Below are 26,317 nucleotides of genomic sequence, written 5' to 3'. Positions count from 1 at the left end.
CTTTTAAGAACTTTTAACTAGAATCTGAAATAAAAATGTATTGTTAGCAGGCATATTTTGATGATGATAACCAAATTTTTTTTAGATCTTGGCTTGTGCTTACTGTTGAGCAATGTTTTGTTTCAGGAACACCTGGACTATGAAATTGTTCAGTCTTTAAATCCAGAGTTTAACAAGGCTGTTGTCAGAGTGAATGTGTTCAAGGAGCACAGACAGACCATCCAGGTAACCAGCCTCTTCTGCACTCTTTGCTCTTTACTTGTTGTTCTTAACTGTTGGCCTTACCATTGCTGCAATCGTTTTGATTTGAAGCATGTTTATTTCGTGGAATTTATTACTGTCCTGATTGATTTTGCTTTAAAGCAGACACTTTTTTCTGGTGACTCTTTCATAAAACATCTTATTTCTTTCTGAGTAACTTGTAGATTACAAAGCTCCCTTGGTAATTGAATGTGAGTTTCTTCTTGAGACAAAAGCAAAGGCAAGTGAAAGAAACAGTGAAGGAAGAGCATATATTTCTAGTAAATAGATTTCCTATATCTTCATGGTCTCTGCAGATAATTTTGTGTGCAAATGTGCAAAACAAGACGTGTGACCCAGTCCTTGTGGGGGTGATGTGAACCCTCTCCTGACTGTTTTCGTGTCTCAGTCTCTGGCTTGATGGTCTTGGAGAACAGGGACAACAAACAGTTTTTTCAGGGCTCCAGCTTTGCCATCTCTGACATTTCATTAATTTCCAGACAAGCTGTTGTTGAACTGACAGTGTTGTCTCATTCCTTGCAGTACATACACCCTGCTGATTCTGTGAAACTGGGTCAAGCTGAACTTGTTGTGATTGATGAAGCTGCTGCCATCCCTCTGCCCCTGGTGAAAAACCTGCTGGGGCCTTACCTGGTTTTCATGGCCTCTACAATCAATGGGTAAGGCTTGAGCAGCAACTGTCTGCCTGGGAAATCAGTTGTGCAAGTGCTGGTGGACTATTTCTTATCTACAGTACATTTTTTTTATTCAGCACTATTACATCATGATAATTCTTGATCTGTTGTGGAACTCTCCCTGAAATAACCAGGAGTCAGTACTTGAACTTGCTCCTTTTGTTTGGTTCCACTGTGGATTTATTAAGTGTTTGACTTGCACCTTTTGTGTTCTGCTGCAAGGAGCAAATGTATAAACAGGGTTCTGCAGCCTGCATGAAGGGCAGAATATCATCTTCTTTCCAATGTAGAAGGAAGGAGGAATATGGAGGAAAAATTGAGGAAATATGTCTAAGAAAGTGACAGGTTAGGCTGCCATGTCCTGCATTGTCAACAACAACATCAGAAGGCAGTGATTCTCACAGATGGTTGAGACCCTCAAAAGCCTGAGAACAGCTCATAGCTCTGATGGGAACCTAATTCTGTTCTGGAGCTTTCCCATGGCTCAGGGCTGATATTTGGTTATTTGCTGCAGACTTTGGTTTTCTGCTTTTCAGGTATGAGGGCACTGGTCGGTCACTATCTCTGAAGCTCATCCAGCAGCTCCGTCAGCAGAGTGCACAAACCCAAGTCACCATGACAGCAGAGAACAAATCTACAGCTACAGCAAAACTTGCCTCAGGTACTGCACTGTGCTCTGCTCTGTGGTGTCTAACCTTGATCTCTGGTGCTGACTGTGGGTGTCTCCTGTGTCCTCCAGCTGTAGGAGGGTAGTGGTATGGGAAAATGAAGAAACTCTCTTTTTTTCCTCATGATTTTCAGATGTAAATGTTTTTAAGGGATGCAAGCTATGCAAGTAATGATTTTATAATCTCCTGGGAGGTCTTCAAAGGAACTGGTCCTACTGGATTCTTTGCTAGCTGTAACTTCCAACAGTAGATGTTCTTCCCCTCTATTTGCAGCTCGTACGTTGCATGAAGTCTCCCTCCATGAATCAATCAGATATGCCCCTGGTGACCCAGTTGAAAAGTGGCTAAATGATCTCCTGTGTTTGGACTGTCTCAACATCACCAGAATTATCTCTGGCTGCCCACTGCCTGAGACTTGTGACCTGTATCCTTACCCAGATGCTGTGCTCTGATCAAAATTTATTGCTTTCAGGTGAGGGAGCCTTTTCCAAACTGATTAATAATGGGTTCTGCAGCTAATTTGATAACCTCACCACTTGATCTTTTGTCAAAAGTCTGTTAAGGCCATAATTCTGGATTTAAGCTCTTATCACTGTTTTATAAGACCAGGTGTGTGTTACCAGGACACTACCAGACTCCAGCTTTACTGCAGGGACAATCCTAAGGAAGGGTTGAATGAAGTCCTTTGTCAACAGGTTTAGTTTTGCAGCTGAAGGGTGTGAAAGCTGTGAGCACTGCACAGTCAACTATTCCAATACACTGAGCTGTAAAGTCTTAAGAGCACAAGCTGGTTTGTAGCCCAACAGTATTAGTTCTAAACCAACAAGGAACTTTTCTTTCTGGTTTCCAAGGATATTGTTTCCTTAACTCCTCTGTTTAGATACTACGTAAATAGAGACACACTTTTTTGTTACCACAAAGCATCAGAAGTTTTTCTGCAGAGACTGATGGCCCTTTATGTGGCTTCACACTACAAGGTAAAGCTTGTGCTACTTCTCTCAAAATTTCAGGTAGGAATTTTGTGGAAAGACCAGTGCTTGGTCGGACAGCAGAATTGTCCTAATTGAGGTTTTCTCAGCAGCTTCAGTTGCTTCTTGTTGCATACAGGTGGGTATTCTTCCTTCTCTGAGAAGATCTCTGCCTTCATCTTGCCTGAATATGCTGGGTTTACAGATACCTGGAATATTTTTATCTTGAGAAATTCTGGAGACTAAGTTCTAGATGAGCCTACAGTCTTTTCAAAGCAGTTTCAGTGATGAATCTCTTTTGCAGTTCTCTTTGCTATATTTTTGTAGCCTTAAGTTAGCCAAAAGAGTAGCTCCATTGCACTACTGAAAGAGTAATAATTCATCTCAAGGTTGAAGACCATGGCTGACTTGTAAATGTGAGTGGTAAATCCATAATTACTGCAGTACAGAGCACTAAAAGTCTGACACTTAGAAAGATATTTAAGTTTTGGTAGACTAAGACATAAGTAGCTATATAAAAATAGAATGTTCAGTGCTGTGCATACTAGAGCAAGAGGCTTCATTTGGGAAAAACAGATGCTGTCTGGTAGTGTAAAAGCCATGAACTGGCCTACAGGCTTCTTCATCCATAAGTATTGTACTGTTTCCAAGTTTCTTAATAACTTTCTAAGTTTCTTAATAATTAAAATCAGAAAACAGAGTCTTGCTTAGAGGTCACCTACTAGCATTACACCAGACTTTCAAGTTCTTCTAATTCAACTTCCTGACTGCCTTTATCCTCCAGAACTCACCCAATGATCTCCAGATGCTATCTGATGCACCTGCCCATCATCTTTTTTGCCTTTTGCCACCTGTTCCACCTACCCAGAACTCATTACCAGAAGTCCTTGCTGTCGTGCAGGTAGGAGAGCAGCACACACCTAGTGAACTGTTCAGCATGTGTTTGATTCTGCTGTAGTAGAGTGACTGGAGGAGAAAACACTTTTTCTCCATGAATGTTCTTTTACCTTCTCTGCCAGGTGTGCTTGGAGGGAGAGATCTCTCGCCAGTCTATCATGAACAGCCTTTCTAGGGGGAAAAAAGCTTCAGGTGATCTTATTCCTTGGACCATTTCAGAGCAGGTGAATAATTCAGTTGTGTCCCCACACCCAGGATAAATTTCAGTGATATTTCTTAGAGTACCCATCTGTGTTCTTTAAACTGACTTCTGTCTCTTTTGCAGTTCCAAGATCCAGACTTTGGGAGCCTTTCTGGAGGGCGTGTTGTTCGCATTGCGGTTCATCCGGATTATCAGGGGGTAAAGTATTTTGGAACCCAGTTATTGTGAGGAGTCAGCAGTGGTGCCACGAGAATGGCTGTACAGGCAGAGCTGAAGAACAAGGAGAACGTTTCAGTTGCTCCAGTTTTTAGCATTTTAAGCTTGGGTGTGAGCCAGAGGTAGTAACAGATTGAGGTTAGCCACTAAGAAGTGGTCAGATGCCACAGCAGGCTGGGAGACACTGCTCTCCTTGGGCTGGGTGACAAACCAGAGCTCCTGTCATTGTCCTCTCAGTACATCCTGGCAGCACTGTAGCATGCCAGCACCCCAGGCTGCAGTGAACAATAAGAATCCAGTGATATTTATTATGAGATTTCCAAATGTTCATGTTGGCTTTTGGCATTTTCTGTGTCAGAGCTAAACACCCAGAATTATTACACACTCCTCAACTACCAACTGGGCTCTCATTGTGATTTTGGACACTCTGTAGTGTCCTTTCCATGTAGCACAGAAAATGAGTTTTTGCAGTGATTGAGTGATCTCTGCACTGATGATTGTTAATTTGTAAGAGGAGATTTTTGTTGCCCTATCTAAAAAACTAGATAAATCTTTTTTACTTACAGTGTGTTGTTCCTACTTCACAGATGGGCTATGGCAGCAGAGCCCTGACTTTACTGCAGATGTACTATGAAGGCAAATTCCCAAGTTTGGAAGAAAAAACAATTCAAAAGCCCCAAGAAATTGCAACTGTAAGCAGTGAGGTATGGAGCTCAGTACATGTTTTGTATTCTCTGTTTTTCACAGTAAAGTCTCGATAATAATTTTCCTCCTTCAGGAAGAAATACTCATATTTATTTATTATATAGATTAAAATATTTAATTTGCAGATTTCTGTGAGAAGTGCTACTAGCCCATTTCTGCTTTCTTTTTCAGACTGTTAGTTTACTAGAAGAGGTTGTGAAACCTCGGAAGGATTTGCCTCCCTTACTTCTCAAACTGAGTGAGAGACAAGCTGAAAACCTGGATTATCTAGGGGTATCTTATGGCCTGACACCAAGGTTACTCAAGTAAGACATTATTCTCCTTGCTAGTTACATCCAGTGCAACAATACAACTATATAAATGATATATTTTGTAATATATGCTCTCAAAAATCTATAGATAATATATAGATATAGATAGAGTAGCCCTTGGACATTCTCCTTCCCTCCACACTTGGTTTCACTTGGTTTCTAAAGCCAAGTTTCTCTTTTCCTTTTCCCCAGGTTTTGGAAACGTGCTGGATTTGTGCCAGTCTACCTGAGGCAGACACCAGTAAGTAGTGTGCAGTTTCTGAATGAAATCCAGGCCTGCTGAAATCACTGGACATCTTTCCATTAGCTTCTGAGGGATGTCATGTGGGCAGGGAAGTTTTATGATGCTGCATTTGGGATTTATTTTGTATTTGTTGTTTTTTTTTCTTAGGGCCCATAGTTATCTAAAAGAGTAGTTTTAGGGTTGTGAATGTGGTCTTTTAAGTAGCTTACACTTCAAAATCAGAGTAAAGGTGCAGCTGTTGAGGGTTATTAATGTCACTGGTAAAATATGCAAGTGGCCCTTGAGCTGACTGCTATTATTTCTCAAGGTGTTTACAGAAAAGAGCACTAGGAGTTGTAGTACTTCTGGAGAGAATAATTTGTTTGTCTTGTGTAATTTTTCTTTTGCTTTTCTGGCTCTTGAGCTGCAGCTGGAATTTGCAATACTGGTGACTGCTGGTTACCCCAAGAAGCAAAAACCCCTCAGCACTGGGGTTTACCAAATTCTAAAAGTTTATAGGTTTTACACTAAGTAGTGGTGATCAGGAGTGATTGATACATGAGTTGTTGGTGTTGATTTAGAAGATCTTTGCCTTCTTCAGCTGAGATTCATGGGGATGATGGGGAATGTATTTTATTTCTTAGAACGACCTGACAGGTGAGCATTCCTGCATCATGCTGAAGATGCTGAATGAAGAGGAGACCGAGCAGGAGCCTTGGCTTACTGCTTTCTGGAAAGGTAACTTTAATTTTGCCACCTCTAGAAGAATCTTCAGGGATATTTATTCTAGAGGTCCACAGGAATAATTTATTTTATCATCTTGTCCTGTAGATTTTAGGAGACGTTTCCTTTCTCTGCTTTCCTACCAGTTCAGCACATTCTCTCCCTCATTGGCATTGAATATTCTACAGAACAAAAATATCAAGCAGCCACCACAGCCACGTGAGTACCCTGGCTCCCAGCTTTCACTTAGGTTGTATCTTAAAGTGTATGTTTATGTTGATCAGAGTTCTCAAATACATTACATGATCTGAATTGCCCTGAATTGCTGTGGGTCAGTTACCAGTTTCTGTTCCGTTATCCAGAAAAAAATGCATATATTTCTTAGTAAAAGTTAAGAGGACATTTTCTGCCACTGAAAACAGGTAGTGATTTTTTTTTGTTGTGATTTTATTGGTTTTTTTCTTGCTTTTTATCATCAAAGATTTAAGTAACCCAAAATTAGAAGGCTCTTGACTCTAACAGCTAAATGCATGACAAAACACCTACCAAATCCAGTATGGAGTTAAATGGGAAGGCTGGAACATCAGGGGTCAGTAGGCAGAGCAGCTTGCTTAGGATCTTAGGAAGAATGTTGTCAATAGAAATTTGGGAATTGGAATGTTAGGTCTTCCTAAGAGAGAGGCATCAGTTTAACTGCATGTTATTGGGCACAGCCCAGCCTTTGGCTGTGGGAAACACACAGGGAGTATAAAAAAGAAATCAGACAAGACAGTTCCAGCAGTCACTTCTGGCTTGAAAGCAAATTGCTGTTTTCTCAGTATTCTCCTGACAGAAGGGAATCCTCTTGAGAGAGCTGGGTAATCTGTGTCTTGTGGGTATTTAGTGTCTCTCTTGGTGAAAGAGTTTTGATTGCAGCTACAAGGGAACAAAGCTCTTCAACAGCAAAACCAGTGTAAGGCAGCTTAAAACCGGGCAAGCTGTGTTTCTCAGCCCTCACTGTTTTCACTCCCTGACATCTCTGAGTTGACACAAGAGTCTGTTTTGACAGTTGCAATGTTTTTCATGTGGATGTATGTCTGTCTGAAAAGACTTTGAGTAACCAAGCCAGTCTGAGTAGCAGTGAGTTGAATTCTGAAGCGTGTTGGGAAGTGAACCTGTGGGGTAGCTGCTGGCCAGGACTCAGTGATTTGAAAAGGAACTGCTGAAGTGCTGACATCCTGGATAGCTCTGAAGAGCAGCCTTGGCATTGTCTTTCTGCTCTACCCATCAGCCATCAGCCGTGCTGAACTGGAATCAGTTTTCATCCCATATGACCTGAAGAGGTTAGAGATGTACTCCCGTAACATGGTGGACTATCACCTCATCATGGACATGGTACCTACCATTGCCAGGATGTTTTTTCTCAACCAGATGGGGGACATCTCTCTCTCTGCTGCACAGTCGGTATGTATCCCCGTGGGAACAAGCCATGCTTCACCTCTCTTTGTAGATACAGTTGGAATAGTTTCCTGTTTATGTCATCTTTAAAAAAAAAGTCTTTACTCCAGCTAGTTGCTTCTTTTGCAGCCCTCTTCATGATTCCTCCTGCTTGTAGTGTTTTCCACCTGTAGTGTTTGCTTTGGATAAAATTTGTAGGGGTTGTATTCTGTTCTTTATTCAGTGAAGCAATCCATGTATTTATAATATGAAATGTGGATTCAAAACCCCTCAATATCTTGTAGCTTTCTTGATGAGAAAAGTATTCATCTGTACCCAGTGTGGAGTGGCACCTGCCATCAGCAGAACAATTGAAATGTCCTCATTTCTGAGCAAACCTTCAGCTCATACCAGATAAACCTTGTGTAGGGTGTGTAGAGGGTATTATGTACTTGCTCTAAAAGCCTCTATAACTGAAATATTTGTCGTTTCCTCAGGCACTGTTTCTAGGAATTGGCCTGCAGCATAAATCTCTGGACCAGCTGGAAAAGGAGTTAGAGCTGCCCAGCAGTCAGCTGATGGGCCTCTTCAACAGAATCATCCGCAAAGTTGTCCAGGTAACAGCACCTGACAAGCTCTGTGTTGCTTGTCTTGAACCACAGGGTGATTCCCACACTGAGCACTAAAAGCTGAATCTGAACTGAGCATCTTTAACATGTCCCAAGTAGTTGCCTGTAAGCTTCGTTGTAAGCTGGAAAAAAACCAGGTATTTATGGCAATGGTTTATGTACTCTTTTCCCAAACAGTAGTGCTTGTGAGATGTTTTTTAAATAATTTTTAAATCCTGACCCAAACACTAAGCACACAACCAGCTGAGCCTGAGCCACTGCATTGGTGGAATCTCAACTTTTCTTGAAAAGAAACTTTTTCCAATGTCATTTAGAGGTAGACTTGATCTCCAGTGAAATAATTGGAAAAATTTGGATCTGGTTTCCTTTTCCTCTGATGTCTGTGATAAAGTGAGTAATGTGATACAAGTGAGCAAGGATACTGCCAAGTGCTTGCAAATTCTTGCTGTGTCTTGGGCCTCTGATTCTCAAAGTTTGGGATACAGTAGCAAAGCTGCTGCAGTCTGCCATAGGTTGTTCATTGGAGAGGTGATTTGCTCAACATAGCACCCTTATAAATTATATCGAAGAAAATAACACATAAAAAGATAAATACACATCTTTTTTGCTGCAAATGGTAATCAAATGATGCTGTATTAATAAAGTATGTTGTAAACTGCTGGTTCTCTGCATTTATAAATGATACTGAGTGATGACTGATGTTAGTTGCATCATTTTTATACAAACTGTATCTAATTCTGCCTTCAGCAAGCAGCCTTGAGCTTTTTTTTTCAGTATGATGGAATGCATGCATCAGAAATGAACAACTGCCTGCTAATGTTTGCAAGATTAGAAGGGTTTCTTGGGGACAGACAGGATTTTTTACTTATTTTGAAGCAGTAATCCAGAAGAAACATCAGCAAGTCTTACAAGTGTTGGCTTATTTAATTTACAGTTGTTCAACACAGTCCAGGAAAAAGCTGTGGAGGAGCAGATGGTGGCAACAAAGGATATTGTCATGGAGCCAACACTGAAATCTTTAAATGACGATTTGGTAATTATCAACTTTCTTCTTCATACATATGTAAACAATTCATGGAGTTCCCTTGGGTGTGGAAGCCTTGTAATCTAAATATTCTTGGCTGGAAAGAATTCCATGTCAGGTTTGTCACTTTATGCCAATTAAAACCTGACAGCTCTGTGTTATGTGCTTGTAGTCGTGCTTTGTTCATCTGCAAGATAGATTTTTCTCTGAATGTACTGAGATCTTCTTGGAGTTAGATATTGCAGGTGTATTTATACAAACAAATAACAATGCAATTATATAAAATAGAGAAGCTTTTCAGGATTGTCTGGTGTTTGTTTTAGGGGTTGTACTTCTCTTTCAGTGGGAAAGGTGTTTCCTTGCATTACATGGTCACTGTTGCACTTGTAACTCAATGCATCTGTTGTGCTGTTGTAGGAAGAAGCTGCAAAGGAATTCCAAGAAAAACACAAGCAAGAAGTGGGGAAACTGAAGGAAATGGACCTTACACAGTAAGGATTTTTCTCTATGAGTCTCAGTTGCAGTTCTCCTCTGGTGTCTGATATCAGGTTCAATTCTCAGCTCTGTCCCACTGCCTCTGGAGCATATTCTTCATTTACATCTCATCTCTTTTGCCACTTAAATGGTAAAATTAATCATGGCAGTAGCTCTTACTGTGTATCTATCTTGAACCTGGCTGTGTACAGTGTGGGTATTATATAAGTTCTGTAATATGGAGTAATAAAGCAAGCTGGCTGGATGTGGACTGTTTTTAATTTTACAGTTTTCTGCTTCTAGCTAGAGTCATTGGTTTCCTTAAATCAGGATACCTGATCCTCTTGTCTGCTGTCCAGCTTAGCTGGAGTGGAACTCAAGTGAAAATAGTACCTAGCTAGTTTTTAATACTCTCTTCTTTAGCAAAAAAAACCCCAACCCAACATCAAAACAAACCCCAGACCAACAGAAAAAAACAACCAGAGCTGCTTTTACCAACTGCAGTGTGTGTGGATGCCTTTTAACTGCTGTAAAGCTGGACAAACTGTAGGATACTGAGCTGCTGAACCAGCAATTTACTTGAAGTGTCAGCAGATGTCTCTTTTTGTGGACCAACAGGCCACTGATTCTCTCCCTTCTCTCTCTTCCTCCCACTTTTTGTCTTATAAATTCTGTTCACTGTACTGACATTGCAAAAAAGTTGTTTGGGTTCTAGGTTAATCTCTGTTAAATCTGAGAAAAGGGATGAAAGCTTCTTTGAATCTTTGGTTATCATGTATGAAGGAAGGAAGGACAAAAATGGATGAGATTAGAAGTGCAAGTTGGTCATGTTAGGAAACCAATATAATAAGAATTTTTAGAAGTTTTAGTTCAGTGTTAAAACACTGATAGTGTTACATGCCTGTTTGTCATCTTTGACCACGTTGCCTTTTTTTTTTTTTCACCCAGAATAAATTTATGTTCTCCTCCATGAGGAGAGAGAAAGAAATATCTAATTTGGACACTTTTCAATACAGGTTATAGAAAACTAATGGAAGAGACAGAGCTGTTTGATTTGAAAAGATTTTGTCCACTATTGTTCAGCCTTGTATGAACAAAGGCTGATCTTTTGTAGAGCTCAAAGAACTTGAGGTAGAGAGCAACTACTCTACAACCAGTTAAATTTGTATGCAATTTCCAGGGCATTTGAACACCCAGACAAGGGCACAAAACATGAGCTTATTTGAATAGCAATTGTTGTCTTAATTTCTTTTTTCAAAAGAAAGCTGCAGTTCTTCAGCTTTTCCCAGACAAGCTGTACCACTGAAGCTTACTGCTGGTCCAAAAGCAGCTGCTAATTTAGCTGTGTTCTATTACAAGCCATTGCTTTTTGCATCCTCTTTGTTTACCACCACAAGCTTTTAGAAAATAATCTGTATAGAGAATATAGGTCTGATTATGGCTGTCAGGTTTAAAGCTGCAGTGCTTGAAGGTCTATTAAAAAAATCCAGTGGGCAGAGGAGAAGAGCACAGCACTGCTATGGAAAGTATAACCTTTGTGGCCTTATTTTTTGCTTTCATAACAGATGTACTCTGCTCAGCACTCTGCTTGTCTCATGAGAGGCTTTCACAGAACAGTTCTGTGATGTTTACAATAGGGCCTCCTGAGAGAACTTCATTCAGCACTGACCAGCTTTGGATGGAGACAATTGTTGGTTGCTGTTGACCCAGTTTGGACTGAGTCTGCTGACAGGGTCGTGATGAACCATTGTATCCCTTTGCCAGTCTAGTGCTGCCCATATTTCCAAATTGTGCTGTGGTTGGGAGCTGTTGCAGTGTTTGTAGCAGAGTGTGTGCCTAACAATATAATCACCTTATGTGTTTTTGCTTTCTGCTAGCAATTTTACTTGGATTTTCCTTTACTTTTTTTTTCCACTTAGATATATTATCCGGGGTGATGATGAAGAATGGAATGAGGTGCTGAGCAAAGCAGGACAAAACGCTTCCATCGTCAGTTTGAAAAGGTTAAGGAAGTTTAAATACTCCTCAGAGGGGCTTCTGGTCTTTCTTTCTGGCTTAATTACAAGGTTTTTCAAAAGAGTGAAGCTGAAGGGTTAAACACTGATGAACTGGAAGTAGTGTCCTTGATAGATTCTCAGTTTTCCTGGAGAAATCAGGGTGGGAGAACCTGAGAGCTCTACTCATTGGTTCCTCTAATGGCAAGACAGCTGCTGAGAATTCCCTGCTGCTCTTTAGTCCTCTCTTTGTGTAACTCAGTTGTTTATTGTAACTTTTTCTCTTACCATGGTTAAGTCCTGGTCCTGGTCACACAGACCTTGGTACTGTGTCTCCCTTGGGTCACTTGTAAAGACCTCATTCCTCAGATTTGTCCCATTTGCATTGGGAGCTAACCCTGGGTGGGAGCCTGTGAAAATCCCATTGGAGAAAATGCAAAGTCAGGGAAGAAGAATTCTTTCAAATGTGAGCTTAAGCCTGCAAAATATTGAGTCTGTGTTTCTGCAGTTCCTTTTCATCCATCTTCTTTCTTTTACCTTGCCCAGCATGGAGTCTTTCCTCATCTTTTCCTTGGGGATTTATAGTTGAGACTTGCCCACTTGCTTATTTCCCCTTCCTGGGGTGCCTGACAGCTGAAGTAATTATGTGATCTCTATTTTCACCTTTTGTATATTCATGTTCTTTTTCATGAATGCTGGAAGCTGTGAGTTTTCAGAAGCCTGACAGGAATGAGAGAGTCTTGTCAGTGCTTTATAAAGATTTGGGCTCTGTCACGTTTGCTCTAATCTGCATCTAGTGCAGGAACAAAATTGAATACTGTCAGCAGTGAGGCTTTTTTCTAGGTACTTAACTTCCAGGTGCTCTGTATGAATTTCCTTTAGGACACATAACTTGCAGTCTTGAAAAGCAACAGCAAGAGCCAAAAATCAGGATCTTGTGGGATTCAAATTAGTCAGAGAATCTGAAGACAACTGGAAAATCTAGGTCATACTCTTGTTTGTGCTGTCCTCTAGCACCAGTTTAAATGACCCAAGAAACTGGAAGTGTTTTCTCACAACCACATTTCTATGTAGACCCTCACCTCCCCTTTTAGAACAAATTTCCCAGCTGAATGGGAAGCTATTGTATTTTTAACAGATATTTTGTTCCTGTTTGCCAGTGAGAAGAGAAAATTAGAAACAGCAAAAGGACCCAAGCAACAGAAGAAATTTAAGAAGACTAAAGATATAAGGCAGAAGAAGTGGAAGAAATGATTTAAAAGCCAATCAGTGAACTCGAATTAAGAAGTGATGGGTCTGTACATAAGAAGTACTGTTCTTTTAAATCAAAAGACTTTCTTTGAGGGGGGGAGTGAGGGCTGGAGGGAAGGAAAAGTCTTAGAGCCATTTTTAAAGTGTTTGTATTCTGGGAAGTACAGTGACACTGCCAGGAGAGAGTCTATGAGGACTTTTTATGAAGTGTGACTGCAGAGCTTGAGCAAGCACTGGGCAACACACTGGGATATTATGAGGGTGCTTTAGACTTTCCATTCAAAGATCAATCTGTAAAATTTCCCAAATCTTAATGGTTGGTGTCTTTATTAAAAAAAAAAAAAAAAAAAGAGTTTGGACAACAAAGGATAGAAATGTGACTACCTTTGAGCATTGCAGCACATGCTGGTATCTGCAGCTACTGGCTCAGCAATACTACCACTCCTGTGTAGCTTGAGGGAGTTTTTGGTGTGAATGACAAGTGCCTTGTTATTTGGGGCTGGCTGTTCAGTGGGCACTGTGTTGTCCATTCAGCCTCCTGATGTGGTCCTTGCTCTCAGGAGTTCAGGGGATACAATGAACATTTCTCTTTTGGAAAGCAGCCCATAGTCCTTACTGACTGTGCTCCTCAAGCAGCTGCAACAAAAGCTGCTCTTTTGCATTCACACTTGCTTACAAGGTCTCAGCATTCCCATAGCTCAGCAAGTTACATTTCCTACTTCTCAAGCAGGGTTAGCTCAAAAGGTGCTGGGGAAGCTGCTTTGGCCATTTTGTCTCCCTGCTGCCCTACAGCTGCTGCTTGACTTTGGTGGAAAGTTTGGTGTTAAGGTCATTGGGAAATGAGCACAATCATACTGACACCTGGACTTAGTCAGCTCATGGAGTTCAGGGACAGCTGAGCAGGCAAGCACTGAACTCCCCAGCTCTGCTGCTGGTAGTAAATGTGTGCCAGCCTGAAGCTGGACTTTCTGTGACTCTCTTGATCTCCAGAGGCTTCAAAACCAAGGCAAACTGTCCCAAACCAGTGCCCTGGGTGCATTGTCTGGATGTCCCAGCTTCACACCCTCGAGTTTTAGAACAGAGAAGCTGAACCTACAGCTGACACACAGCTGCATCTTATTTACTTGTAGAGCTCACAGCTCCTTTTTCCAGCAAATCCTTGAAGAAACAGTTTCTTCCTAGGCCCTTCCACAGGGCTCCCCATGAGTACTTTTGGTTAGCAGACCACCAGACAGTCAGTGACAAGGGCACATCCCCCTCCTGAGGGAGCTGAGACTGGAGATCTGCATCTGCAGCCCTTAAAGGCTTGAGGAGGGGCCTGTTGTCACCCAGCTGTGGGACAGAGCAGCACTGCAGATGAGGAGGTGGCTGGCTGTCCTGAAAGAAGCTGTGGAAGGAGCAGACACGGAAGGTGGGAAGTGTGAGGCTCTTCACAGCTGCCTGAGAAGTCCTCAGAAGAAAAGGTGAGTGTGAATTCTCTCTGGTTTTGCTGTTGTGATTGTTAAAAATTGGGGTGAGGACCAACAACCCTTGGCTGAATGTGCTGCTGACATTTGATCCTGAGAGACAACCAAGTTGTACTGCAGGGGATGTTAGAGCAGGCTGAGGCAGGAGGGGCCTCAGTGAGGGCTGGAGCTCCTTCAGGGGATGCTTCCCAGCCAGGAAAGAGGAAAACAGCTCTGGGAAACAGGAGCAGTGTGGTGAATGCTGGGCCTGGAGGTTGTTCTGTAGCCCAGTGGCTCTGCAGCTTCAAACCCACATTTCCCTTGGATGTCTCTGGGACTGTGGTTTTCCAATATCTTGTTTAGCTCAATGCAGAACCCTCCTGAGATGGTCACATTTGTCTGAGGAATGGTTATTGTAGTAAAAGTGGGTTTTATGGACTGTCCCTAGCTGGTTACATCCTTCAGCCATTAGAGGAAGGGATGACAAAGATGTGCTTGAAGTGGTGGTCAGGTATGAAACTGGTATCCAGTGGCTGCTGACTGAGTGCCCCCTACATGTGCTCTGCTTGGCACGACTCAGCTATGGTTTCACAAGCTGCAAGTCAAAGCTTTAAACACTTCTGGAGTCCTTTTAAAGCATTGAGTTGAAAGTTTTGAGTTAAGTTGAAACTCAGCACTAGTAAAGCAGCAGCAATTATTTCAGATTCTCTAACCTGTGCAGATTGGTGGATTTGCTCACCCAGCTGGTAGTGTTTTACTTGCTCTGGGTCTTACTAATGGGTGACACTATCAGAAGGCTTTTTTTTAATTGCATATTACTTCTTGTGCTAAGAAAATGCTGATTGAACTTGGTGAAAATGTAGGATGGTGGACATTACAATGCGTGCCCCAAGAGGGCTGTTTAACTGGAGTTCTACCAATAGGTTCAATAGTAAGGTTTAAGAGAAATTTTATTACAGAACACTCCTGTGCTGTTAGAGCCCAGAAAATGTTTGTTTTAACAGCTAAGCTAAGGGTCAAATGGCAAAATAGTTTAACAAAAATTCATATTTATATGAACATATATCAAAGTTTCTGTTTATTTATAAGGCTGTGCTGATTAGCTATCAAACAAGGCATGAGTTTGACTGTCCTCTGCTTCTGCTGGGACTGTGCCAAGCTGTGACCTGCATGTGGGCTGTGATGGAGCTGTTACTGTCTCAGCCTGACATGGGGCTGAGGTTTCTGGAGCTTTCAGTCTGGTGCTAGGAGGCAGCAATCATAAAAACTTTGACACCCAACTTACTGGCACTGTCGAGAGGAAAGGAAGTTGGAAGCAGTGCCAACAACAGGCTGGGTAGTTGATCTGTGAAAATATCTGTAGTCCAGCAAGACTGCCTGTAAATTGTCTGTAAATCAAGGTGGAAGATAGGAGACAAAACTGATCTGAATTCTTCAAGCAAAAGAGGATTTGACTGTTTAGCTGAGGTCTCTCCAGAGGTGCCTCTGCTGCTTTCTGTTGGGCTGAAGTAATTTTGCTGTGTTGTCTGTAAATTGAGTGTATTGTAGAAGACTTGAGCTGCAGGTGTGCCTCTCTTTTTCTGAGTAGGAGTTGTGTTTGAGGAGAATTTTGCTATTTCTACAGAAAAACGTGTGTATTCAGTTGAACTGTTCAGGTTTTCCATGTATGTTTTATGATTGCTGGCAGCTTTTTGGATTCCTCCTTTTGCTCTTTGAACGGCAAAATGGAAAAAACCCTCAGATACTAAAATAGGCAAGAGATGTGGATTTTTATTTTTATTTTTTTAACAAGTCTAGTCAAACCACATTTTCCTCTGCCTGTGCTTTCCATCAGTCAAGCTGGGTTAAAATTCCAGCTAGAGTAAGCACTAGCTGAATGCAGTCCAACAACAAAGCAAGGTCTTCCTGTAGCCAGAAGTGCACTAAAAATGCCACACAATGTAGGGGATGAGAAAAGAGTGAGATTTGTATCTTTGAGTATGAGGACTGAATATGAGGAGACTGTTTCTCTTGGACCAGGGTAGGTTTCTGGTCTACCCTGATCCCCTGCAGATGGGGCTGTGAATGCTTGCAGGAGCCTGATTTAACCACAGGCAAATCCAGCTCAGCTCTCCTGCCCTCTCCTCCCCTAGTCAGGGGGACAGATCTTTGCACAGCCCAGTAACCACACACCTCAGTGTCTCAGGCCCTGTTTTGAACCTCTGAATTCTTTCTTTTTGAACTATGGCCTCTTTCAGACTGATCTGTGGTGTTGCTGCAGGTTCACTCTCCTTTCCTGTGCCCAGGCTCCTCTGCCAGCAGTGCTGGAGCTCTGTGGTTAATTGGAGGCAAATGGGAAAGCCTGGTGCAGCTGAGCAGCTCTCTGCAGGTGGTGGGTAGATGTGACCTGGTTGTCACTGGAATCATCCTGCTTGCTTGGAGACCCCTGAGCTATTTTGACAGCTGGAGTGAGGTGACCTCTGTGAGGTACCAGGGAGGAAGTAAAAGCAGCAAAGTTGAGGATCTGCCCTTCTGCTGGAGGCACTTTGAGGAAGGGTCTTTCCTTCTATAGCTGCCTGAGGGAGATGTGAGCTGGCTGGAAAGCAAAGGTTGGTGGATTGGCTAAGGGCAAGGCAGGGAAGAGGCAGGGAGGAAATGATGTCTTTTCCATTTGGTCATTGTAATATTGTCTTGGGAGGTTTGGTTGTTGAGGTTTGTTTTTTTTTTTGCTTCCACAGCTGTATTTTTGGTTTGACTGTGTCACTGCTCCTTCCCCCTGTAGTCTCTAGATCAGGAGCCTTGTCTCTTGCTAAGGGCCCAAACCTAGAGGCACCTCAGGGTGCAGTTTTGTAATATCTTTGAGGGCTAAAGGTGGGGAGGGAGCTGTTGTGAGCTGGCCTGTGACTTTTCTAGTTACCACCAGTAGAAAAATGGACAGCACTGAACCAAGTCCAGCTCTGGGACCCTCTGGATGCTAGCAAGGCCTTTTCTCCTGCTGTGCTGGGATTTTTTTCATTATATGACAGAAAGCATTCATCATATGACAGAAACCTTCTTTTGGTTTTCTGCCTTTTTCAGCAAATAGTGCTGAAGGCAATAATCTGTGTTCTGTGCTTACACTCAAAACTTGCTCTTGGGGGAGGAAAATCCAACTTTTGAGTCCTTTCCCTTGCTACCAGCAGTGGTGACAGCAGCTTTGCTGCCCCTGTGCCTCAAGGGAGCCCCTTCTCTCCTTTTTCTCCCCCTTTCCCAGCCTCCTTGGCTGTCCCCATCACGGCAGGTGCAGGCAGCAGTGTCTGGCTGCTGGGGCAGCCTTTGGTGAGGGCAAAGGGCCAGTAAGTGGCAGTGTCCATTAGCCAGCACCTGCCTGCTCTGCAGAGGCTTATTGCAAAGCAATGAGCTTTAGGCTGAAAGTCATGGAACAGGTTCAGGCAGATGTGTGAGCTCTGTTTGTTTCCACAGCTCCCTAAAATGATATAATTACAGCCAGCAAAGTTTTCTGCTTCCCCAGATCTGGGCAAACTCTGCTATGCTACTTCCTAGGACTCCAAGGGCAGTGCTGTGTAAAATATAGGTGGTATGCAACTACTTTAATAAGAAATTTCTATTTAATCTGCTTGCTAAGGTGCTCCAAAGGGGATCCTTGGGTGTTTGTATTCTGTGGTTCTTGAGAACAAGCAGTGTTTGAGTTGGTTGGCTTCCAAGTGGGCTGGTGTAATGGCACAAGGCAAGAGAGAACTCCTCTGGTGCAGCATTCCCAGCAGATCATGGAAATCAAATGGCAAGAAATGTTGTGACAGTACCATACAGAACTGGACTTTGAGTCTTGCTACACCAGACAGATAGACTGCATTGTTCCCTTTATTTAGATGTGTGGTGGGAAATCCAAAGGAAAAAACAATGACAGACTCAGCAGCCAGCTACAGGTTCTGGCTGTATAAATGGTTCCCTCTGAAATGTGCTTTGCATCCCAAGGAAGGATTTGAGTCCTGGAGAGGTAGCACCAAATTCAGAGTTACAGCTCAGCCACTGTCTCCAAACGCAGTAGGGGTCTGGGATGAGATTTATGAGGGAAACTCTGGGGAGGGAGGAAGATATTTTTGGGTTCTGAGGTGACTCAGGAGCTGTTACCTGCTTTTTCCCATTTTCTTATGACTCAGATGTTTAACTTCTGAGGACTGCTTGAATACCTCCAGAGAGCTGCTTTAACCCTCTCTGTCTTTTCTGCTGCAGAGAAGAATCTTAGGAAAAATGCAATTTAAACTTACTACATTAAAAAATGTTTGAGCCGAGGAAGGAGAAAGGAATGCCTCATTATCCCTTGTTTTAAAGCATAGACTTTAGTATATATACCAAAATTGATTTAAGATGATAAAGCTGCAATGTCCTTTTCCCCAGAAGGCTCTTTAAAGATGTTTTCTTGTTGTTAAAAGAGCAGAATAAACAACAGCAACTGTGTATTTTAAAATTACGTTGTTAATAAAATCCTGGTACATTTACATAAATGACAACATTAATGTACAATTAACAAAGCATTGTAATATTACAGCAACAAAAGAGGACCTACATATTTGTACAGATAGCTGGAGCAGCTATTTGAAAATACTTTCCAAGATAAAGCCTTTTGTGGTATTTTTCAGGCAGGCTGGTGATAATTTTGAAACACCTGTATGGCTTTCTGGTAATAAATTAGGTTATTGATAATAAAAGGGTTATTGAAGCTGGTGATGTTCAAAAGTGGGTGTGCACCTAAAGCACAAAGTGGAGCATGCCCTGACCAATGTGTCTGTCAGCTTACAGAACCTAGACTAATTCTTACCCTTGCATGCAGTTTGCCTCTCAGGTAAATCCTTTAGGACTGAGGTGATGCCAGTTTGATGGATTTGTTGGAAGCTGCTGTTGTTCCTTCTCCTTTCTTTCATCTCCCTAAATCATGTTTATGTTGAGCTTTGGAGCTGGGGCCAGCTGAGCCTCCTTCTTCCAGTGTTATCATACTAATTGTTGAATTTCTAAGAAGTAGTAGTTCTCCACTGAAAACTTGGCTTCCTCTTCTCCTGCCTAAAATGAAAGCTTCTTAGCAAAAATGCTTTTTGTGGGTGCTAAAGAAGATCAGTGGGGTTATCTGAGGTTCTTTCCTTAAAGCTATAGGTAAGAGGAAGGTCTGTGCTTTTACACAACTAACTGCCTTCCTATGATTGGGTTTATTTAAAAAGAAAAAAAAAAGCCACACAAAACCACTGTTTCAGACTCAAAACTGCAGGTGGAACTGTCTCCTTTTAGTTCTCCTAAGTCAGATAGAAGGTGGCATAGGATGAAAGGACAAATGTGAATCTTGGGCATGAATTGAGGCATCTTGTTCAAATGCTGCTGCCTAAATGTTAGACTGCAGCCTACCTGTAGGACCCAGTCCCTCCTGAGGTAGCACATCTGTGGAAACATCATCATCATTCCATGGATGAGGCTGTGGGAGTGGAGACTGGAGGTCAGAGCTGCTAATCCCAACTAGCTCCAGCAAGAGACCAAACAGTCAAGCTCCATGTTCCTCAGGGTCTCAGGAAAACTTTTATTGCTATTTATACTTTTGGACAGGCTTTTTCAGCATAGTGCTGGCTCCTACTACACCTGAGGCTTTTAGAAAGAATCTTTTATGGTGTTAGGTCTCACAGATAAGGTTCAGAAAGAGGTTTTTAAGGTGAAAGTGATCTATCTAACCTCGACAATGAAAGGATAGACAGTCTTTTTTTCCTCTCCTCGAAATGGACCAAAAAAGAAAATCAGCACAGTAAAAAAGTACTAAAAAAATCCAGGAAACCAATTCTCCCCTGCCTGCCCCAGCTCAATTCTTCATATCAGGTTTAGAGAGTGAGTACTTTCAGAGTTAGTGTTAGTTTCTACTCAGCTTTGAATGTCTACAAAACACCTTTCTCTCAAGGGGCAAAGAGTTTGGAGGGGGAAATGAATGTCAGAGTCTCTTGCCATGTACAGACACTGGTGTTTACTACTGCAGTGATGCAGCTTGTGTGCACCAGTCCTTGTGGTCAGACAGATGACTGGTTGAACAGGCAGTGGGCTGTAGGATTAGACAACTCCTCCTCTGCAGCCTTTTTACACGTACAACATCTGTGTGTATGAACCAGGTGGTGTGTGGACAGACACTGAAGACTGCATACTAGGTGTTGGGTCTAGGTGTATTGCCTCACTTCTCTACAGCCCTGTGTTGTGCTTGGTTAAATGGCAGCCTTGATTTTTCCCTCTGGTTCAGGTTCTTCACTTGCATCCTCAGTTCTTGTTTGTGCTGTGACAGTGTTCCTGTGACAGTAGCAGCACAGAGAAACTCCCCAGCCCTGGTCAGTGGGATGAGGCACAGCACCCTTGCCTAGGGGTATCTGTTGTAGGGGACTTTCAGCAAGATCCAGAAGGCAAAGCCCCAGCTCTGCCTGCTGACACATCCCCTGCAGTTTGCACCACTGCTCCTGCCACTGCCTGGGTCCCACTTCACACCCTGGAGGTGACGTACATGGAGTGCAGGCGCAGGGCCAGGGCTGTCTGCAGGTCCCGCAGGGGGTCCAGGCCTTGCACTTTGCTGTTCCTGCTGTAGATCAGCTGCTTGAATGAGTCCTGTTCTAGAAGGGAGCTCATGTGTTTGAGGAAGAAGCCTTCACAAAAAGAGGCAAGTTCAGGTGCGTTGTGAATCTGTGGAAGAGGAAGATGAGTTAAGGTTTTTCTGGGGCACAGGCCTAAAGAACGAGATCTCGTTTCTCTTCTTTCCATTTCATGTTTTCTAAGACAGAAAAAGGATGGCAGTAACAGTGGGAAAGCACTGAAGGTAGGACCAGTAATGGCCTGTAATTTCTATTGGTGCTTTTTGCAGGCACAGGTGTGAGCAGGGAAGCATTCAAGCTTTTTTAATTCCTTCCCCTAATGGCCCTGCTGTTGGCAGAGCTACTGGCCTGAGTTCCAGCCTTGTCCCTCTTAAAGGAGCAAAGCAGCTGGCTAAGATACCTGTTTGGCTGTGGGAGTTTGTGCTGCAGCAGAAAATGCTGCTCTGCCAGATGGCACACAGCTCGTGGCAATAAGAATGCACAGTTCATAGGACTTGAGCCTAACTCCTAGGGAAAGGGGCTGCATTTAGGAAAAGAGGGATGTTACACTCCTAAAGCATGTTGGTGGATTCCTGGCCCTTTGCTTCACAGCCAGTGGGGGAAGGTCAGTAATAAAATACTGAAACTCAGCTTCTTTATTAAGAAGCACTGTGCACACACAAACACACCCATTTCTGGGAACTTTCTGCAAATAGTAATTTAAGGAAAAGTACTAAAGGCCAGTAGGGAATGCTCCCTTCCCCCTCTCTACCACTGCATACTGTTAAATTTTAAGAACTGAAAGAAACCAGCCTGAGTTCCATGGAAAAAAATTGCCCATCATGAAGATTTGGGAACCAAAAAAGATGAGTGTGACATTACTCACAGCATAAACATGCACATCCTTATCAGCCCTTTGTGTAGTTGTCCTGCTTGTCCTTCAGGGATCTGACCCTGCAAACTTCCAGGAATGACAGAGTATTTCCCTATGATTTTATTGACAATGTGGGTTATTTGCTATAGAGGTGAATGTGTGTGCCACACAACAGAGTTCACACTAGTTCTGGAGCTATAAAGAATATATTTTAGCAGTAGGAGTGCTAGGAAAGGGTTTACTTCTTAGTTGCTGCACTGATCAATTGCCCCTGCTGCTCTGAGCATTTCAATCTCTCAGGCTTTGCTGATGTTGCTGGGTCAGCCTGCTAAGACACCTCTCCCCTGCTCTTTAGGGATCTTGCATCAATTTCATCCATGATTGCCTTAGACAGGAAACATTCTAAGGCTGCACAGGACTTTACTTGAACAAAACATCTCACTCGTGCTTGTGGGGTAGAGTTACCAGCATAGCAGGTGCCCTCTCTGTGCCTGTTGTATTTAGTTACCAAACCAAGGGGGCAGAAAGCACACGTGCTGTTCCATTGTGGTTCCTGGAGAAGGGGGTTTTGTTGTGTACCTTTGCATATTTATAGATGTTAACAGAGTTCTCCATGCTGATCGTCTGGGCACAGAGGATTTCACAGTGTCTCTGGAGGCCATCCAGTTGGAACAGGCTGGCAGCAGACAGCAGCTATCAGGACAAGAGAGAAGCTATCTGAGATCATGAGCTTTGAAAGGCTGGTAGGGAAGGGAAACGGACTGAATGGGGGAGCTTTTCTCTGAACAATCTCTCACTCTCTGTTCTAATGGCCAAGTCCTCATGAAAGAGCAGGAAGGCCACTTGATGCCTAGCTAAAGCCACAGATCTCCCCTCTTAGCAAAAGCTTGCTCCTCCTGCAGGAAGTGTATTTGTGCTACCTTGTCACCATGACATATGAGCTCTAGACTGCTCAAAGCCCCCCTTCCTCTCCTCAGGAAAAAAAAAATAAATAGTTTTATGCAGTCTTTTCCTTCCAGCTTTAATTTCAGCACACTGCTTGTGACCAAACAGCAGTATTGTCAAAGGACTTATTTGTAATGGAGAAGCCTCTTAGTCCAACTTTTGCAATGCCATCATCTTCACTGCAGAAGTTCAGCTCTAAATTTATTGTTTTTTCAACAGTCTCCAGCCCCTTGATGTTTAACCTGCTGTGGCCCCCAGAGCTGCTGAACCAGCTACACCTTTTCTGTACCCCACCAGCAGCCAAGGAGGCTTCACCCAACCCTGAGTACCAAAGCACTGTAGTAATTTCTCTCCATGCTGCTGCCTCCCACCTTGGCCCCTCCTCAACATCTCATGGATGTTATAAAACATCACTGGTAGCTCTTATTTCCAGGCAGTGGTGTTCTGAAACTTTCAGCTCATTTCAAAGTGTTAATATGCTCCCAGATTGGAGGCTTGCTGTGAGCTCCTGGATTTTGCCTTTTGAGCTCTGTTTATGTCCTGGTGTACTTGGCAAGACTTAGAAGCCAACACTCTCACCTCTAAGATATCAGTGGTGGGAATTTCCATGGATTCCGTTCCTCCGTAGTATAAATACTGCATCAGCATCTGAAATGGGAAGAAGGCCAAGCACGAGGCTGTTATCACTGAAGTCACAAGAGGCTGTGAATCCTGCTCTGTGCTGGCTCTCTCCTCTGCTGGTGGCTTTTTTTTCTCCTAGTGTTGCAAATCTGCTGCTTTTCTAAATCTCTTTTCTTCCTCAGGCTCTGAAAAGGGCCCTATTGAGGATTTCAGGCTGAGAGTGACAGAGTGTTTCTGAGCAACACGGATGTCCCTCTGAAACCCTTCCTGGGATCCAGTTTTGTAAAGCCTGGCAGGCTGGTCACAGGCAGAGCACTGAAACTGCCACCCCTGAGCCTGTGTGACAGGGACCTCCCAGCCACTCCTGTCCCCTGCTGTGCTTCTAATCAGCTTCCAGACCCCCATCTGGGCCAGAGGAAAAGGGCCTAATTGTTTGCAGGGAGAGCAAGAGGCAGCTTCTGCTCTTTCATCTACATCTGCACACCCCCAGCTAAACCTTAGCCAGGGAATGAGTGGATTTGGTGTTGGAAAGAGAAGTCATTCCAGGGTCCTGCATAAGCAGGTGTGGGGACCACGTGCTGTCCTTACCTTTTACAACAGTTGTGAGAACAAAACTAAACTCTACTTCATTTTCTACTCCATTCCCTCTACATGAGATGACAGTACTGCTGAGCAACAGCTTTGCTGGTTTGTTTGCTTATAAAAAAAGGAAGAGCCTCACCCCTGTAGTGAAACAGTCATACAGCCTTTTCTGCACTGCAGAGTTCCCTGTTCTGTACCACACTTATAAATTTGAAATGCAGATCTGGAAAGCTGGACTAACTCACCTGTCACATGTCACTGACTTTATTCCTTGGGTGGGTGTGAAGTATCCTGCTTTCTCTCCATCATGAATGAACCTCCCTTAGATCCATTAAGTAGGGAAATGTCATAAAAGCAAAGTGCAAATCTCAGTTTTGAACCTTTCTTGAAAGGGACACCACTGATTTCTGATAAACTGATTTGAATTCAAATGGAGCCTGGCACTCCACCTGCTGTAAATAAGTTTACTTTTTGCTTAGCACAGCACGAAAATGGTCCCTTTAAAAGTATGAAATTGGGGTCTTAAAAGTACTTTCAGTACAAGACTGGTTTCTCCTGCTTTATGGAGGAGTCAGTAAGGAAATGAGAATTTAGGCTGGAGGTTTCTGTTTTAATGTTGGTCCTACCTGAAAAGTTTTGACAAAGATCAGATTACTCCTGAGATACTTGTGTGTTGAAATGAACTCCATCTCTACTTGCAAATTACCTGTGATAGTCAGGTACTTACACAGACTTGGCCCTCTTCCAAGTATGGAAGATGAAAAGAGAAAACAAAAAGTAAAGTTACATACCTTGAAAATGTTATATTTCATATCACTGATTTCAACAGTCTTGCTGCCGTGGCCATCATGTTCTGTTTTATTGGTCATTAGGGTCTTAAACCTGAAAATGGTTTTAAGAGATTTCTGTATTAGTGCTTCACACACTCATCACCTACTAACAAACAGCTTAAGCAGGGGGGAAATAAAAATCTTTCCTTGTTCTTGCATGCAAGTTGAAAATAGATTCATTTATTTCAATATAATGCAATTAGTTTAGAACTTCAGGGACAACTTAACCTGGAAATTTCTTGAGTCTGATCCAGTCCCACCCTGTAATAGTTACACAATGCTGTTACTATGCCAGTAACAGAGAAAAAAACAATGAGTGTAAGCATACCAGGGAAAGATTTCCAGGAAATGTGGAGCAAGTGTGGGTCTAGCTGGCAAAGCCTGAGGGAGGGAGAATGGGAAGGCAGGGAATGGCTGACACTCCAAATATTGAGCAGGAATTCAGGGATAATTAATCACTGCTTATTTTATGTCAATAGAGCTCTGGGACTCTTTAAGCATACTAGGAAGGGATAGAAAAACTCATATTTACTCTCACTCTCCTACTATTCTTAACAAAGAAACTTAACTACTATTCTTAGCAAAGAAAATGTGACCTGAATTATGGTCTGTAGTCATATTCTCAGTATCTGCCTTACTGCAAAGTGTGATTGAGAGATAGAAACAAAAATGAGAGACAAAAAAGGCCAAAACTTCCTTTAAAACCCTGTGCTGAGCTGTGGAAAGTGACTCACCTGTTAGATGCAGTGACCAGCAGGACTTTATGTGCATAAAATAGCTTTCCTTCTACTAAGAAAGTGACATCAGACATTTCTTTATTGTTTAGAAAGTGAGGATCTGTTAGGGTAAGAAAAAAGAGGGTAAATATTTTTTTTGAAATGTGGATGTTTTTAGGAAAAAATAAAATTAAAAAAATTCCAAGAACTTCAGTGTTTAGGTGAGCATCTTACCTAGCCTGGCTGGCAGTGTCTTTCGGATTTCAGGAATGCTGGGAATGGGACTGGTGCCATAGCAGTGGGTGAAGATGGATGCAAGCTGCTGGTTGATAGAATCATTCTGTAAGGAGGAGGGAACAGGTATCATCAGTCAGCACTTTGTGTTCAGCAGGTTTCAAACACGCTGTAACAGTTCATTTGAGCAACTGCACCCTACAAGAATAACCACCAAAAACAAGGACAAGCAGGTGGTCTGAGTGAGTTTGTTCTGACAGAATGCTCAGCAACAGTTTCAGGAGCTTTCCCTTCTCCTGAAATGCCTTTTCTGTGAGGAGCACTTCTGAGGGTTGTGGCTCAGACAAATGCTATCAGGGCCATTCTCATTCCCTCACTCATTAGGGACTTGGCAGCCCAGTTCCAGTGTTCTTGTTGTGTTCTACCTTGTACAAAAGCAAAAGCCAAACAGCCGGTTCTGATACTGTTACAAAACTGTTACTGATACAAAACTAGTAATTACTTTGCTGGTTTTGAGGATATCAAACATGAGCTGCAGCCCTTCATTAACGAGTTCCTCGTTGTAGTCCTCTTCCTTAATGGTGACAAATTCCCGTAAGAGGGTCTGGACGACTGAGTAACGAGACTGGTAGAAGGTTGTCCGTAGGGACTCGATCCACACGTGGAGCTTCCAGGGGACTCCTGTAGCCACAGGAAAAAGGACAGTGGAGGATGATTTGCTGAAGTACCTGTGAGTAAACTGTCCTGCTCCTAGTGCTAACAGTGGCACTGAAGTAGATCTTTACACACACCCTAACAGCAGATACCATTTTGTCATGATATCAAAGATGACTGGACTTGATCCAGATTAAGTGACAGATTAAGTGACTTATCT

The 26,317-nt window shown here is 42.7% G+C and overlaps 2 protein-coding genes across 11 annotated transcripts in view; one reads left to right on the top strand and one right to left on the bottom strand.

Annotated features, from left to right (window-relative positions):
- The window catches only part of NAT10 (N-acetyltransferase 10), a 37,812-nt gene that overhangs the window by 5,470 nt on the left and 6,025 nt on the right, over positions 1-26,317 (top strand). For 2 of the 5 annotated variants that reach the window (XR_011729557.1, XR_011729558.1), the window contains exons 10-29: positions 127-225; positions 784-920; positions 1,472-1,596; positions 1,877-2,027; positions 2,484-2,580; positions 3,356-3,472; positions 3,591-3,692; positions 3,794-3,868; positions 4,474-4,590; positions 4,763-4,896; positions 5,095-5,143; positions 5,770-5,863; positions 5,957-6,067; positions 7,119-7,291; positions 7,762-7,881; positions 8,828-8,926; positions 9,335-9,408; positions 11,311-11,394; positions 12,546-12,679; positions 13,767-14,099. Coding sequence is in view for 3 of the 5 variants with exons in the window: in XM_071762532.1 (XP_071618633.1) it covers positions 127-225; positions 784-920; positions 1,472-1,596; positions 1,877-2,027; positions 2,484-2,580; positions 3,356-3,472; positions 3,591-3,692; positions 3,794-3,868; positions 4,474-4,590; positions 4,763-4,896; positions 5,095-5,143; positions 5,770-5,863; positions 5,957-6,067; positions 7,119-7,291; positions 7,762-7,881; positions 8,828-8,926; positions 9,335-9,408; positions 11,311-11,394; positions 12,546-12,639 (2,052 nt within the window). In the remaining 2 variants the exon portion in view is untranslated. The other 3 variants (XM_071762532.1, XM_071762531.1, XM_071762530.1) reach the window with 3 other exon arrangements.
- The window catches only part of ABTB2 (ankyrin repeat and BTB domain containing 2), a 129,351-nt gene continuing 120,937 nt past the window's right edge, over positions 17,904-26,317 (bottom strand). For 4 of the 6 annotated variants that reach the window (XM_071762524.1, XM_071762523.1, XM_071762526.1 and 1 more), the window contains 8 exons: positions 25,946-26,124; positions 25,444-25,549; positions 25,228-25,330; positions 24,455-24,545; positions 23,040-23,108; positions 22,095-22,208; positions 20,578-20,753; positions 17,904-19,118 (listed from right to left, as the gene is read on the bottom strand). In XM_071762524.1, coding sequence (XP_071618625.1) covers positions 19,070-19,118; positions 20,578-20,753; positions 22,095-22,208; positions 23,040-23,108; positions 24,455-24,545; positions 25,228-25,330; positions 25,444-25,549; positions 25,946-26,124 — 887 coding nt within the window. In that variant the 3' untranslated portion in view covers positions 17,904-19,069. Of the gene's footprint in view, positions 20,754-22,094; positions 22,209-23,039; positions 23,109-24,454; positions 24,546-25,227; positions 25,331-25,443; positions 25,550-25,945; positions 26,125-26,317 lie in introns of all 6 variants that reach the window. The other 2 variants (XM_071762529.1, XM_071762527.1) reach the window with 1 other exon arrangement.

The sequence above is a fragment of the Heliangelus exortis genome, chromosome 18 (genome assembly GCF_036169615.1).
Source record: "Heliangelus exortis chromosome 18, bHelExo1.hap1, whole genome shotgun sequence".
Lineage (NCBI taxonomy): Eukaryota > Metazoa > Chordata > Aves > Apodiformes > Trochilidae > Heliangelus > Heliangelus exortis.
This window is presented reverse-complemented; position numbering and strand designations above follow the sequence as displayed.